At 38.9% G+C, this 13,180-nt stretch overlaps 1 protein-coding gene across 1 annotated transcript; it reads right to left on the bottom strand.

The window, feature by feature from the left end:
• Nucleotides 1–65: 65 nt before the first annotated feature.
• Nucleotides 66–12,322, bottom strand: rgma (repulsive guidance molecule BMP co-receptor a). Its single transcript, XM_082182562.1, has 4 exons — nt 11,775–12,322; nt 8,863–8,978; nt 5,099–5,616; nt 66–3,359 (listed from the first exon to the last, which is right to left on the bottom strand). Exons 1-4 carry the CDS (start codon nt 11,786–11,788, stop codon nt 2,658–2,660), a joined length of 1,350 nt encoding a protein of 449 aa, XP_082038688.1. The 5' UTR covers nt 11,789–12,322; the 3' UTR covers nt 66–2,657.
• Nucleotides 12,323–13,180: the final 858 nt, after the last annotated feature.

Raw genomic sequence — 13,180 nt, 5'->3', positions numbered from 1 at the left:
AACTTCCATAGTCAAACATGAGTTCAAACAAAGAAACATGAATACAAAAACCCACACATAAAAAAACAAATCAACAGGACACTTTATTTTTTATTCAATAAATAATTTACAGTATTTACAGGTGGTGTGTGGCACCGCTTTAGTCCTACATACAAAAACAGACTAAGCTGTCTGGTATCTCCCATTCAATGTTAATACATTTGAAAAAGTTATCCACTTTTCTTTAGCGTTACAAGTCTGATAACATTTTTCACCATCAAGTTAAAACCATGTAAGAGCTAGGTTAAAGAGAATTAAAACATAAAGTGCTTTTGTAATAAACAACACATGAACACCGCAAGTCACACGTTTCCTACCTAGTATTTAGTTACTTTAGGAAGGTGATGTCTCCTTTTTACTCTTTTTCCAAATTAGATCGTACTAAGTCCCTTATCTTGTTTTTGTGGTGTTTGTGTGTACACAATATCCCTTTAAACTTAAAGGTAAATTTCACTACACCCTCTGATGTACCAAAAAAAACAGCACAAAATATTATTTGCCATATCACACAAACGTATATACATGTCACATTACACATATAAATCCAAAAAGCACTGACAACACAAGCACACTTAAACACAAAAGTCATTACAATCATTTTGTATGCTTTCAAATGTCTCTTTAAAGCCATGAACTGCACCAACACAAGCTTTCTTAGCAGTAGTAAGGCTCGCAAAACTTTACAGTGTAAGAATAAATTACTGTGAAGTCTCTCAAAGGATTCGTTATGTATAATTAACATCTAAACCATACTTTCAAGGTTCAAACTTTTCACTAAGAGAAATCAAACACTGGTAAGAGACAACTGTGACAGATGACATGATGATGTTATGTGAGCTTCATCTTCCACAAAGACCTTTCCAACAGTCCCTAAACATGGCCTATGAAATAATTACGCCATCAAGGGTGCAGTTTCACTCTTCAAAATAGTGGTGCTATGCATCGTGTGACTTTAGCTCGCCAATACTACTACAGCTATTTACAATACTGAGTTGCCAGTAATCCTGAGCCTGCTAATAGCTGGAGAGCGAATGCCCTCATTTCAAATGTCACAAGAAATGCATGGCAGATGAAAACAATAGCTCCTGCACTGGTCCATCCACCACACTGTAGTTAGCAGCACCTTCCAATATTAGACACAATCAGGACATCTGGTCTGAGCCTAAATACTTAAGTGAACCACAAAGGCCCCATGAGAAAGAGAAAATTCAGCTGTTTGGGAAATTGTTGGCACCATGGCTTGTTCTTTGGCAAAACGCCTTCGCCATAAATTCACAGATCTACAGAGTCGTGAGTTAAACTGGGCCTACAGCACAGCCACGTCGACACCCTTTTGAAATGGAGAGCAAGGCGTTGCTCTTTAAGAAACAGAAAGGATGATTGATGGATCTGCCTTGTGGGTCCCGTCTCAAACTGCAAATATTGTATGGAGAAACTTGGCTCTCTCCTGGATATATATGTTGATTGTTACTTACATGAATATTTTTTTCCATACATTTTTTTTTATCTGAAGCAATTGTGCTATTTTCAAAGACAACTCTGTCTTGGGCCACACCATTGTATGGCTTTATTTTTTATTTTTATTTTTCTGACTCAATGACATTTACTTTGTGAATAAAGTAAAGTTATTCTCAATGTGCCTGAAAATGTGTTCAGGCTGAATTCGAACACCCAATTTGACAATGGAGTGAATTCAATAAATATTTGTCAAAATTATAACACCTAAGCAAGCAGTATGAGTGTAGTTTAAAGTCTGCTTGACACCCCCTTTTTATATTTAAAATGTAGGAAAGAGCTCTTGGCAGGCAGTAAATCTTCTTACTGACCCATGAACCACCACACCAGAGCTACATTAGGACCCTGGGTGCAATATACAGCTATTATGAAACACTTCACATACACACACACACACTCACAAGCATTCATATAATCACCCACACAATAACACATCTTTCTCTTGCACACACATAGACAAACTATACAAAAGGCCTGATGTTATGGCCTATTAATCTTCTCTGTAGACAACACGACTTACTAGTCTGACATGGCCTTGGCCAGGGGGCTTTCACTAGAAAGCTACTTTTTCCAAATCTGGAGCTTCTTCAAAGAAAGAACTCCTGCTGGCCCTCCATTGTTTGGAGACGTTAATAAAAGCTCCTGTCATGTCCTTCAACCTGGCTCCGGGAGACATACTTCACCTCTCACTTGGCATCAAGTGAACTGAAGACCATCTCCAAACTCTTCTTTCTGCAAAGGATCATCCGTCTCTCACTCCTGTCAGTGGCACGTCACTCTGGTGAGAGCAAGGATGGTTTCATCTGACCCGTGTCTTAGGCCCTCTCAGCACTGCCTTCTCTGTCATTGAGCAGTTATGAGATCAGCAGAGATGGGTGGATCTCCAGGAACGCTTCGGCTCTGGCCTTATGAATGAACGTCCGTGATGATAAGAGATGAGTTCATGGCGTGATACAAGACACACAAGTGTGAAAGCCCTCAGCAGAAGCTCGGGCTCTAGCTGAGAAGCCCAGCCTCTGGTAGATGGAAGACAACACAGTGAGAGTAGCATTTCACATGCATACAGCTTCTTACAACCATCTAACAAGAATGTCCAATGGGGACTACAGACAAATGGAACACGAGTCAGTCCATAACTGTACGACAACAAGGCTGATGAGGACTAGGAAACTAAAACCACATTTTTCGGAGGCAGAGTTGAATATTGTATCCTTTTCAAAGAGGTGGTATCTGTCTTTGTTGGAGTGGAGCATTTTAACATCCTCAAAGGCATAGTAGGCCGCCAAGGTGAAGTTAATGTCCCCAGAAGATAGCAGGTCAAAAACACAGGATTGGAAGTACAAATCCTCCACTGGTAGACGTTCTTTGCACTTGGCCATGGCTGCCTGATAAGTGAAGCCAGGGTTAGGACTGCCTGGCTGTCCCCTGCCTAAGCCGTGGCTCTCTGCCGCCCGCGCTCTGAAGGTCCTGAAGTCTATTCGCTGGTTGGCAGGGCAACCATGCAGGCAGAGGTAAAGATCCTGGTTGTCCTGGTCATCCAGTGAATTCACGACCTCCTCTGGCATCCGCACCGCAAAGGTGAGGTAGCGGCCAACTTGCCGAACTACAATAGTGGTGCCAATATAGCGTGCCTGGATCTCTATGTGTTGTCCGGGCACCTTCTCTACCACACGCAGGGTGTTGGCCCCATGGCGGTCTCCTCCATTCTTTGAACCATCAGCAAATGCAGCTGGAAGCTCGTCGGTTTCAGCATGGTACATCTTCTGGTCTACACATTCTTGGAAGTTCTTGAAGATGATTGTTAACTGTGGTAAAGAAGTGAGAGTGAGAACAAGTGAGAACAAATCATTTATAAGTTTATTTAGATTGTGCCAAATTAAGATTAATTATTATTTTGGACATAAATACATTAAAACGCGAGGAACAGAAAGAAAACATTAACTGAATTGCAACATATGTGCTAGTTAACAGCATAATCAGATTCTGGAGAAAAAATAGATAACAAATAAAGTGTGCACAATTTAAAATGCAATATTTGTTCAGTCAAAACCAGCCAACAAACAGCAGCCAGACAGTGTTTTATGCACCATTGCATGTGGCAAAAGATGGTCACTACTCCATTCTGCATAACTGAGCCTTGTCTTAATAAAACCAGAGGACTGTGCAGTGCAGACCCTCCAAGCCCAGAAGCTTTCGTAATGTCACATTTCAGCAGCAGCTCAAGATACAGGGGGCCAATGTAAACGCACTCTGGAGAAACACAGGTCCAGTCTATGTTACAGCAGACCTCAGTATGCAGACACAAAGACAATCCATTCATGCTGCTCAGAGCCTGCCTGTGAACCCCAGATTCAGCTCCAGGGAGTGGACTTGCGCCAGCTAGAGAGCACAGCCTGCACATGGGCTAATTAGAGAAGGCTGCTCCTGCCTCTGACTCCTCCAGCGAGCTGCCATTAGGGGGCCAATGGACTGCTGACACATATGTGACCTCGGGACGTCCAGGCTGCTCTGATCTTGCAAATGATGCATATGAGTGTGTGTCTATGTCCGAGTGGAGACTCAGTTTAGCCAAACCGCCCTATAATCACTAATAGTCCAGTGATCTGCATCTGCCCCCTGTTGACAGCACCCAACCAATGCTTGATTTTCGCAGGACAGGCTATAGGAATGTCTAGTTTGCACGTTCGCTTTTGTCTCTGAGCCACTATCGTTTAATAAAAAAACAGCCAACTTAACAAAAATATCATGATCCCTTCCCTTCCTACAAGAATGAACTGTGGGTCCGTCTACTTAATGGGGAATCATTAGAGGTTTTTGATGGCAGAAAATTGCTCTGTTCTTAATGTGACCGAGTACAAAGTACTTGTGTTTTTCTGCAGAGGAAAAACTCTGAAAAACATTTAACCCTGGTCACAAAATTACTGCAGCCAAAAGGACATCAGACATAAACGTGTAGTCCTGTGCTTTCACCTTAGGCTCCACAGCTGGCCAATTCTAAGGCAGCTTCCCAGTTTGTCCAATGAGCCGTAAAGCAAAACAATGATAATTTATGAGGTATGAGGGCCAACTAATGCAGAGAAAATATCAGCAGTTTCCTGTATGGACTGAGCACTTAGTTAAAACAACAAAACTCTTAAATCACACACAAATAATGGCAAGGACTGCCACAAATATAGTAACATTAGTCCACAAAAATAAATAAATAAATAAATAAGGCTCTTGAGCCTGGAAACATTCCAAGTTATTACCTCTCTTTTGTTGCTGACATTCCTTTAAAAAACATTAATCAGACTTTCATCAATTGTTCCTCTTATCACATCTTCATCCGTTGTGGAACAGATCCAAATGCTAACTAGACTCTGCACTTAAGAAGTCTGCATTCTCTTCCCACTGGTAAAACCACACTGTCTTTCACCATTAACTAATTCCTGTTAATGTAGTAGGCCTAGTACTTGATTGAGTTGAAAAGCAGCTGGGGAAATGAGACGGCAGAATGATTCTGAATTACTTTTGCCTATTTATATGAGGCACGGAAAATCCTTACCTTGCTAGTAGCCGTAGCTGAAGATCCAAGCACAACAGGAGTGTTCGTAACCTGCACAGACAGGTACTTATTGTGAATCAGTGGCCAGGCTCCCTCAACTTTACAGGTCTGAAAGTCATCGTTGAATGTGCGGAGATGTGGGTCCCCAAAAAAGCCGCAATGAGTGTAATTGGGAGGCGCAGAATCTCGTGGTAGACTCCGCTCATAATGGCACACCTCTGGCCCATCAGAGGGAACGTGGATGTCCGGTTGGGGTGGTGGCTGTACTGGGGGCAGGGGTGTGCGGGCACGAGGCTGGGTTGTGGGCCCTTCTTTGGAGCAGTTGTGTTGGCTCATAAGATCCTCTATACCATGTTGGGCTGAATGGTAGGCCAGGTCACCTCGACATGTACGGGCAGTGCGACGGACGCAGTTGTTGTATGCTCTCAGAGCGGTGCAGGGCTCCTCTTCTGGGCCAGATCTGGAGGTGGAGGCCCAGAACTCGGAGTTACACTTGAGGATCTTACACTGCAGAGTTGCTGTAAAGCAAAAAGGGAGATAGCATAAACATACTGGCATGGTCAAACCAAGTTTATACAAAGCTGAAATGAAATAAGCATCAATCAAAGTAGCTGACAAAACTGATTAAGCTTTTATATTGATATTAAACAAACTCCATTATCTTTTTAATCGAGAATAGCCTGTTTTTGTTTCCTATTTTTAGTGTCTTCACTTTCTATTCACATGTGACATGTCATATAGTAATACTTTTTATTTTCAATTATTTCAGTACTAACCTTTAAATGAAGTTTAGTTTAGTTTATTATGTTATGTTCATGAATGCCAGTTGCTCAAGGCCCTCATAACAACACATGAATTCTCTCTCCATCTGGACAAAGTGAGGCTTTAATTCCATCAGTAATAAAAAGAAAACAACATTCCAACCAAGTTCCAAGTTTCTGTGTTTTGCCAACTTCCATCAAGTATAAGTGCTCTAAATGTAGTATAAAGCAAGGCTATTGTTGTCTCATTGCCCTTTCAAAAATAAATGAAACATAAATATTAGAGTAGGCCAATCAACAATTTTTGATTTTATGTGAAATTCAAAATGTTAATGGAATATTCTTATTATATGTGTATATATCACAGGGGAGAAAAGTTCAACACTTAAGAGCTATTGTAATACAAAACGTAAAGCAATAAGCATCTAAATAGGCATCGTTACAATGTAATGAACTCTCGACAGGCTTATCTAACTGCATTACCTCACCATGAATGACATCACTTTATATTAGTAAATGGGATATGCTTTATCAAAAAATGCTGATTAAGCTCCCAGTTGGATATCTAGCAATTTCACACTGTTTAAGGTGCAACACAAATTAATAGCATTAACACAAACTGGAAGGAAGCCTTCAAACTGACATTCACACCAACAAAAGTCTATTATTTAGAAGTGTTAATCATCTCATATCAAATTCACACTCATTCACACCTTGTGCTGTCTCTTTGCATTGCAAAGCAGATTGTGGGGGTGCTTTTCAGTAAAGCACCATGGGTGTCAGTGACCGAGGGCAAATGCACATCTGAAAAAAAATCACTTAGGGCTTTAACAGAAGGGGGTAGCTGTGAGTGTGTGTGTGTGTGGGAGGGTGTAGTCCTAGGACTCTGAATGAAGACAATGCAATTTGCCATTGAGAAGAAACCAGCAGAGTCATAAATTAGCCCTGTGTAAAGGGATTAGGTAGAGTTTCATCAGCCATGCAGGGCAGGAGGGAAAGGGGGCTGAGGACAGCCTTAAAGAAACAGGATCTCTGGAGAGAAACTGGCTCCAGGACCAATGGGTGGAACACAGAGAAGGTCTCACCATTCCACAGGTCAAACTGGATATGAGATAGCCACCTGTCCAGAGCAAAAGGCCGTAATCAAAGGCAAAAGCAATTTCAAGCACATTCCCCTTCCTCGAATTACATGGTTGAATTGAAATCCGAAGGCTTTAGAATCATGTGTTTTTTCATTATTTAAAGATTATCTCTTTCGTTTAATAAAATACAAAGACATGCCAAAACTACACACAACTTTGTTTCCAAATGATCATGCAACTATCTTTGTTGTCTCAGTCACAGACCTGTCTTCCAACTACCAGCTATAAAGGGCATTTATGACCATCTGATAAGAGACAATAGGCTAATTTAAGATGTTAGTGACTAGCGCTTGCATGATTGTCTTTTGTTTGGCGTTACATAATGTGAAAGAAGATTGAACACAGGGTGTGAAATCAAACTGAACACTACTTACAGCTGACTAGAACCTTGACAGATAATAACAACACTTGTAAATTCCATTATAATGAGATATACAGAAATCACATTGGAAACCACAGCTGACCCATAATCATGTGAGAGTGCCTACATTCTTCTACACACATTCGATTTTTCTTCTTATGATATATACTACATTGTAAACATGCCAGGATTTTATGAGCAGTAATTTCCTTTAAAAAAATGCTGTATTCAGAATTTTATTGTAAAATCAATGCAGGCTAGGTAATTTATCTTTTAATATCATATGATTTTACTATCATATTGATTGTATGTTACTATACACACCAATTAAGGGGAGGGGTATTTGCAATATAGTGGTGATCTGAATGGTTATGATCTCTAGTAAATTTGTGATTTTAGAGGTTGTCAACTAAATATGCACATCAATACTCTTTATGTATAATTATGACAATAAATATTTTTAGATAAAGCACTGAACATTACAAAACAAGTAACTTAAAGTGACAGCAACTGCATAATTCAGTACAGTATAGGCTGGGAACTTAAGTGTCAGTATGGCACTGTGGACATGAAAATATTGCAGCTAATCTGTAAACACAAGTCTGTAGTGTAGACAGTGATAATGTCTGTGATTCTACAACACAACACTACAATTTTCGGTATTTTCCTACTAGTGTTCACTGTGAAGTCCGTGTAGTACTACCCAGTATTTACAGTACTGTAAATGCAGACTAATTTTTGTGTGAATTTAACCATACACCTATATAAAAAATATATATAGAGATAATTATGACATTTTTAGAATTTTGTTGCCTTTTAAAACGTTGCTTTACTATGCTGAAAACGGTCTTAAAAGACTTTACTGTGTTTTACATTTTGCCCCAACAAGTCGTGCGAAGGCATGTTATAGGCTAGATGTGGAGGGTTCGCTTCCCCTCCCCCAAACACAACAGCACGTCCCCGCCAGAGCTGTGGGAAACACTGCGGTACTGGTAGTGCAGGCAGAATCAACCCGAACCTTCGGACCATTACGCTTTAATCGAACGGTTTAAACAATGGCTATAAAACAACTAAAAACATCAATCTAGCTTTGCACCCACATTTGTTTCTTTGCATCTTTTCAATGCGAAAAGGTTTAGCACCGTTAATTTAAATGCACATGAGTAGTGCAAACTTGAAAGATATAAACAACAACATTACTCAAGCGTACATTATAAGGAATGTACACTGAGAAGATAGATAACTTTCACCAGACGTAACTGGGTCATGACTAAACAAAATACACCCAACTGCTAAGTAACAAAGCATACGTTTGTCGGCGTCATTTCAACATGTTGAACTGCTCTAAGTGTTTTTGTAGCGATTATAATTAACATAGGTTGCATAATTAATTCGATAGTTAAATGCCAGGAAAAACACATATCATAATTTCCAGTCTTAAAACTTTTTTTATTTTTTAATTTGATTTTTTATGATAAATGTTTTTTTTTTTGTTCTTACCTGCTGGAAACAAACAGAGAAACAGAACAAGGAACTGGCAGACTTGTAGCGCCGATGGTCCTGCTCCTTTCCCCATAACCATCCATCCAGCACGGGACAGCGCTCCTCTCCTCTCCCTATTCACACCAGCAATGTAAAGAAATGCGAATTAGAGCAATGCTGCAACTTTCCGTTTGAGTAGAAGTTGCCGAAGAAACGCAACACCCCGAAATCATGCCGCACGCCCTTTCCGTCGTACAAATATCGCTGCTTTTGTCAGGTATTCTCCGTGTTCACACATTCCCAACCCTCGCTAGAAACGTGCCATCGATCTTCGAGTTTGCTAGTGTCAAGAGGGCGCAGCCTACACTGCGAAGTGCACCAATAAGAAGTCACTGTTTCTCCACCAACCCCTTAATAGTTTCAAATTACGCCTGTGCTTTGAGAAGTACTTTACCCGTTTGCCATGAAGCCTGTACTCAAGAAAGTGAACACATTATAGGCTACTTGTTACTCTTTAATACATAGCTAATGTGTAAATACTTCCCTGTGCTGGTGCATGCATTTTCAGTTATGGCAGGAGCAAAATAAGATTGGAAATACAGGTTGCACTTTATTTTACAGTACGTGCACTTACAGTGTACTTACAAGTACTGGTTAATAACTACATAGGTTAGGTTCAGGGTTAGTGCCTAGTTATAACCCAGTTATTGGTATAACTATAGGTTAAGTAGGCTAAATAGTATCTACATGGGGTTCAGGACTGTAAAATAAAGTGCTAGTGAAATAGCATATTTAAATCAATATGTAAATTTAAGACGTTTTTAGAATATTAACATAATATTTTACCAGAGTATAATAATAAAATAGCAATGATTTAAGTCTAACACAAATTCCCCCTTATTACCCACTTAGTCCCATTTGTGTAAACATTTTTTTATTTAAATACTAAAGAGAGTTTGTGTATTTCAAACAGAGTTCTCCACTATAAATGAAAGTACAGACGGTCATGTGATTTAATTTTTTTACGTGGCCGTGTAAATAGTCACATGACCCATGCTGTTTAAGTAGCATGTTTAATGTACATTATAATCAAATAATCTATTGTTAACATATCCAAAATTAAGATAATAAATAAAATGGCTCTGTCTCATAAAATATAATCACAATATTTTAACATGTAAGTTGTCAAGAGAAAACAGCCCAATTTTTTAGTCAAAATAGGGCTCTGTTTTCCCACACATATTATATAGGCTAACTGTACATTTTATTTTAACAGTAACTTCATTACTACTACTAAAAAAGGTTCATTTATTTATTTAATTACATTTTTATGTTTTTTGTTTTGTTTTGTTTTTTACAGTTTGTTTCTTTAGACTGTCCAACACAAATGCTTACATAGTTAAGATATTTTTAATTTATTTATTTTTTTCATTTTTTATTTTTTAAAGGCTTAAAGCAGGGTTGTTCAATCCTGGTTGTGAAGGGCCAACATGAGTATAGCTCCAACTTGTCTCAACATACCTCCCTGGAAGATTCTCGTAATCCTGAAGACCTTGATTATGGTTCAGGTCTTTTTAATTGAGGTTGGAACTAAACTCTGCAGGACAGTGACCCTCAAAAGCAGGATTAGAAACATCTATAGCCTATGTTAAAGGCTCATTTAAATACAAAAGAGTATTATTATTTTTTTTGCATTGGGAATATATGCTTTATAAGACAAATAGCAGACTGATTATAAACAGAAGGGACAGAAGCTTCTGTCAAAATGGAAGAGAAGCCCTATACCACCCACAACTAAACTGCACCAGCACATGCATGTATGATCACCTTTTACATAGTGGTCTGTCTCTGTCAACATAAATGCATCCACCTAAGCATCATCATACATCACTGTCATCAATACGCAGGGCTTTCAAAACATCTAAACCAATAACACCAGTTAATAATAACACCACAAGCTTTATATGTAACTGCATTTCCATCACATTTCAGACTCCCAGACAGATTACCTTTCCTTAACCATTGTCAATCTTAAAATGCACTGCTGAAATGTGAATTATTGACAGTGCCCCAATCAACCTGAATTCACCCTATAAAATACGTAATCTTACTAGGACTAATATTTTTATTTGTGTGAACATGAAGGATGCTTCCCATCTATAAAGTATAAAAGCTAATTATTCAATCAATCTGATCATAATAGTCTTGTTGAGATCTTGGCAGGTCAAGGTAATTGAAAGGTCCTAGAAGAAGAGGGATGTAGATATGTAATGGTTGTGTTTTTGGTGGTCAGCTGTTGCAGTCCAACAGATGGCGCTTGCACAGTGGTTGAGAATGAATGATATCTCCAGAGAGAGATGCGTCCTCCTCATGCATATTTACAGTTTAACTGTAAAAGTGATGCCTATTTTCATTTCAGATTATGAGCAAATAACTTGAATGTAGGTAGGCTACATAAAAGCCAAAATATAGCATTATGGTACCTTATCTTTAATGAGAAGATATAGATGATGTTGTGAACCCAACCCTGCACAGATGTAGTCTAACAATTTGTGAGTTTAATTGATCATCAAAAGCGTGTGGATAATTTCTAGCGCGGCTATGCTAAAATATTCAAATTTAGATGTAGAGCAGAAGAACATTCATTAGTGATAGCTTGACATCTTAAAACCTCGTTTTTATTGTCTTCTATTCTAATTAATGAAAAAAAAAAATCTTTACTTTTTAGACTATTCTTGAAGCCAAAACACATGGCTACACATAGGCGCAATATGATGTAGACTTAAAAAAAAAAAAAAAAATCTCAGATAGATGCTGGCGATATATTGGCTATGCTGTTTATAAGAGGAGGTCTTCACATAATCGAACCACTGCAGAATATTTAAAAATAATTTTAGAAGTTATTTGTCAAGAAATCACAGGGAACCCACCTTTTTGAATGCATGGAGCTCTTCCACACTTTTGGGTTGAGTTTCTTTGCGGAACCGGGATGGGTCTGCGACTGAAGCGCGTGCAGTCGTGCTTTTTATCAGTAATAGCGTACGATTGTTTTATTTAAGTCTATACACCGATGTCAAACTCGCGGTGAAGCTCTGCTGTCGTACTTGCATGATGTCCCCTGTTCCGATAATTTTAAAGGCAAGATAGGTCTTTATCTCAACGCTGCGGTGTCTGATGTTATTTTCATCGGTGCCGTGATCTGGAAATAAAGGTATGATCCGTCAACCAGTTTATCGAGGCACAAACGATAAAAAGGAAAAGCTCGTAAATGTTTTCGAATCGACAGTGTTCTTCATTTTGCAGTGGTATTCCCAGGTTCCTCTGTGGCTCTCAGGACTTGAGTAGGAAGAGCCCTCGGGGCAGCAGTGTTGATAGCGCTGGCTCGTTTCCTCGCCTCAGTGTTGTGAAATGACGAGTTTGAAAGTGTGAGGCACAATGATCAGCGCTGCAGTCTAACTCCCCACACTGTCACACTCAATGCAGGGTTATGTCTGTTAAACCAAGCCTGGAATATATTAACCCCCTTTTTCTTTTCTTTTTTTTCTTTTTTTTGAGTTAATATAATAGAACTAAATAATTAAATGCATGAACACGTTAGTTACAATGTAATTGCATTAGAAAGAACACATTTTGTTTTCCATCTATATAATTCAGTGTTGTGGTTGTTTGCGTTATGTGTCTCAAAATTATATATGCATTTTCCATATCTAAGTGCTACAGCTCAGAGTAGTTTAGCATTCTATTATACACTGTGTAAATTAATGGAAAGTATAAAGAGTGCTGTTGTTACAAACTATCCAAACTACTGGATGGATTGTGACATTACTAGGAAACATGGGCAGTTAACATTTTGTCCATGAATTTAATGTGGTCAGCAAATTTACATTCATTTATTGATGGCCTATTGCATGTGATATTGTTTTTATGAGTTCTATAAACACAATTTATATTGTTTTAGACAAAACAAAAAGAAAAATTGGTCAGTTCTTATTCTACAGTAAACAAAAATGGTCAGAAATAGCCAGAGTATCAAGCTTTGAGTAGCTACCAAGCAACACACAGACTGAAAGCTGGTCAGGAACAGCGTATATAAGTGCAGTGGAGAGATAGTGATTTTTCCTCCCCTTCTCAAAGCAATCAGTAATCATTCCACTCCAGTTCAGGTTTTTCCACTTACCATTTTCCACACTGAGAAACCCAGTTAGGAGCGAAAGCTATAACACGTCACTGACACTTGGGCTGCCTCCGAAATCGCATACTTCCCAACTATATAGTAGGCAAAAAACAGTATGTGACAAAAGAAGTATAGGCCTATCCGAATTGCCAGTACTCATAA

This window comes from Leuciscus leuciscus (genome assembly GCF_965113295.1).
Source record: "Leuciscus leuciscus genome assembly, chromosome: 10".
Taxonomy (NCBI): domain Eukaryota; kingdom Metazoa; phylum Chordata; class Actinopteri; order Cypriniformes; family Leuciscidae; genus Leuciscus; species Leuciscus leuciscus.
Note: the sequence above shows the minus strand (reverse complement) of the source record. Positions and strands in the feature narration are given on the sequence as shown.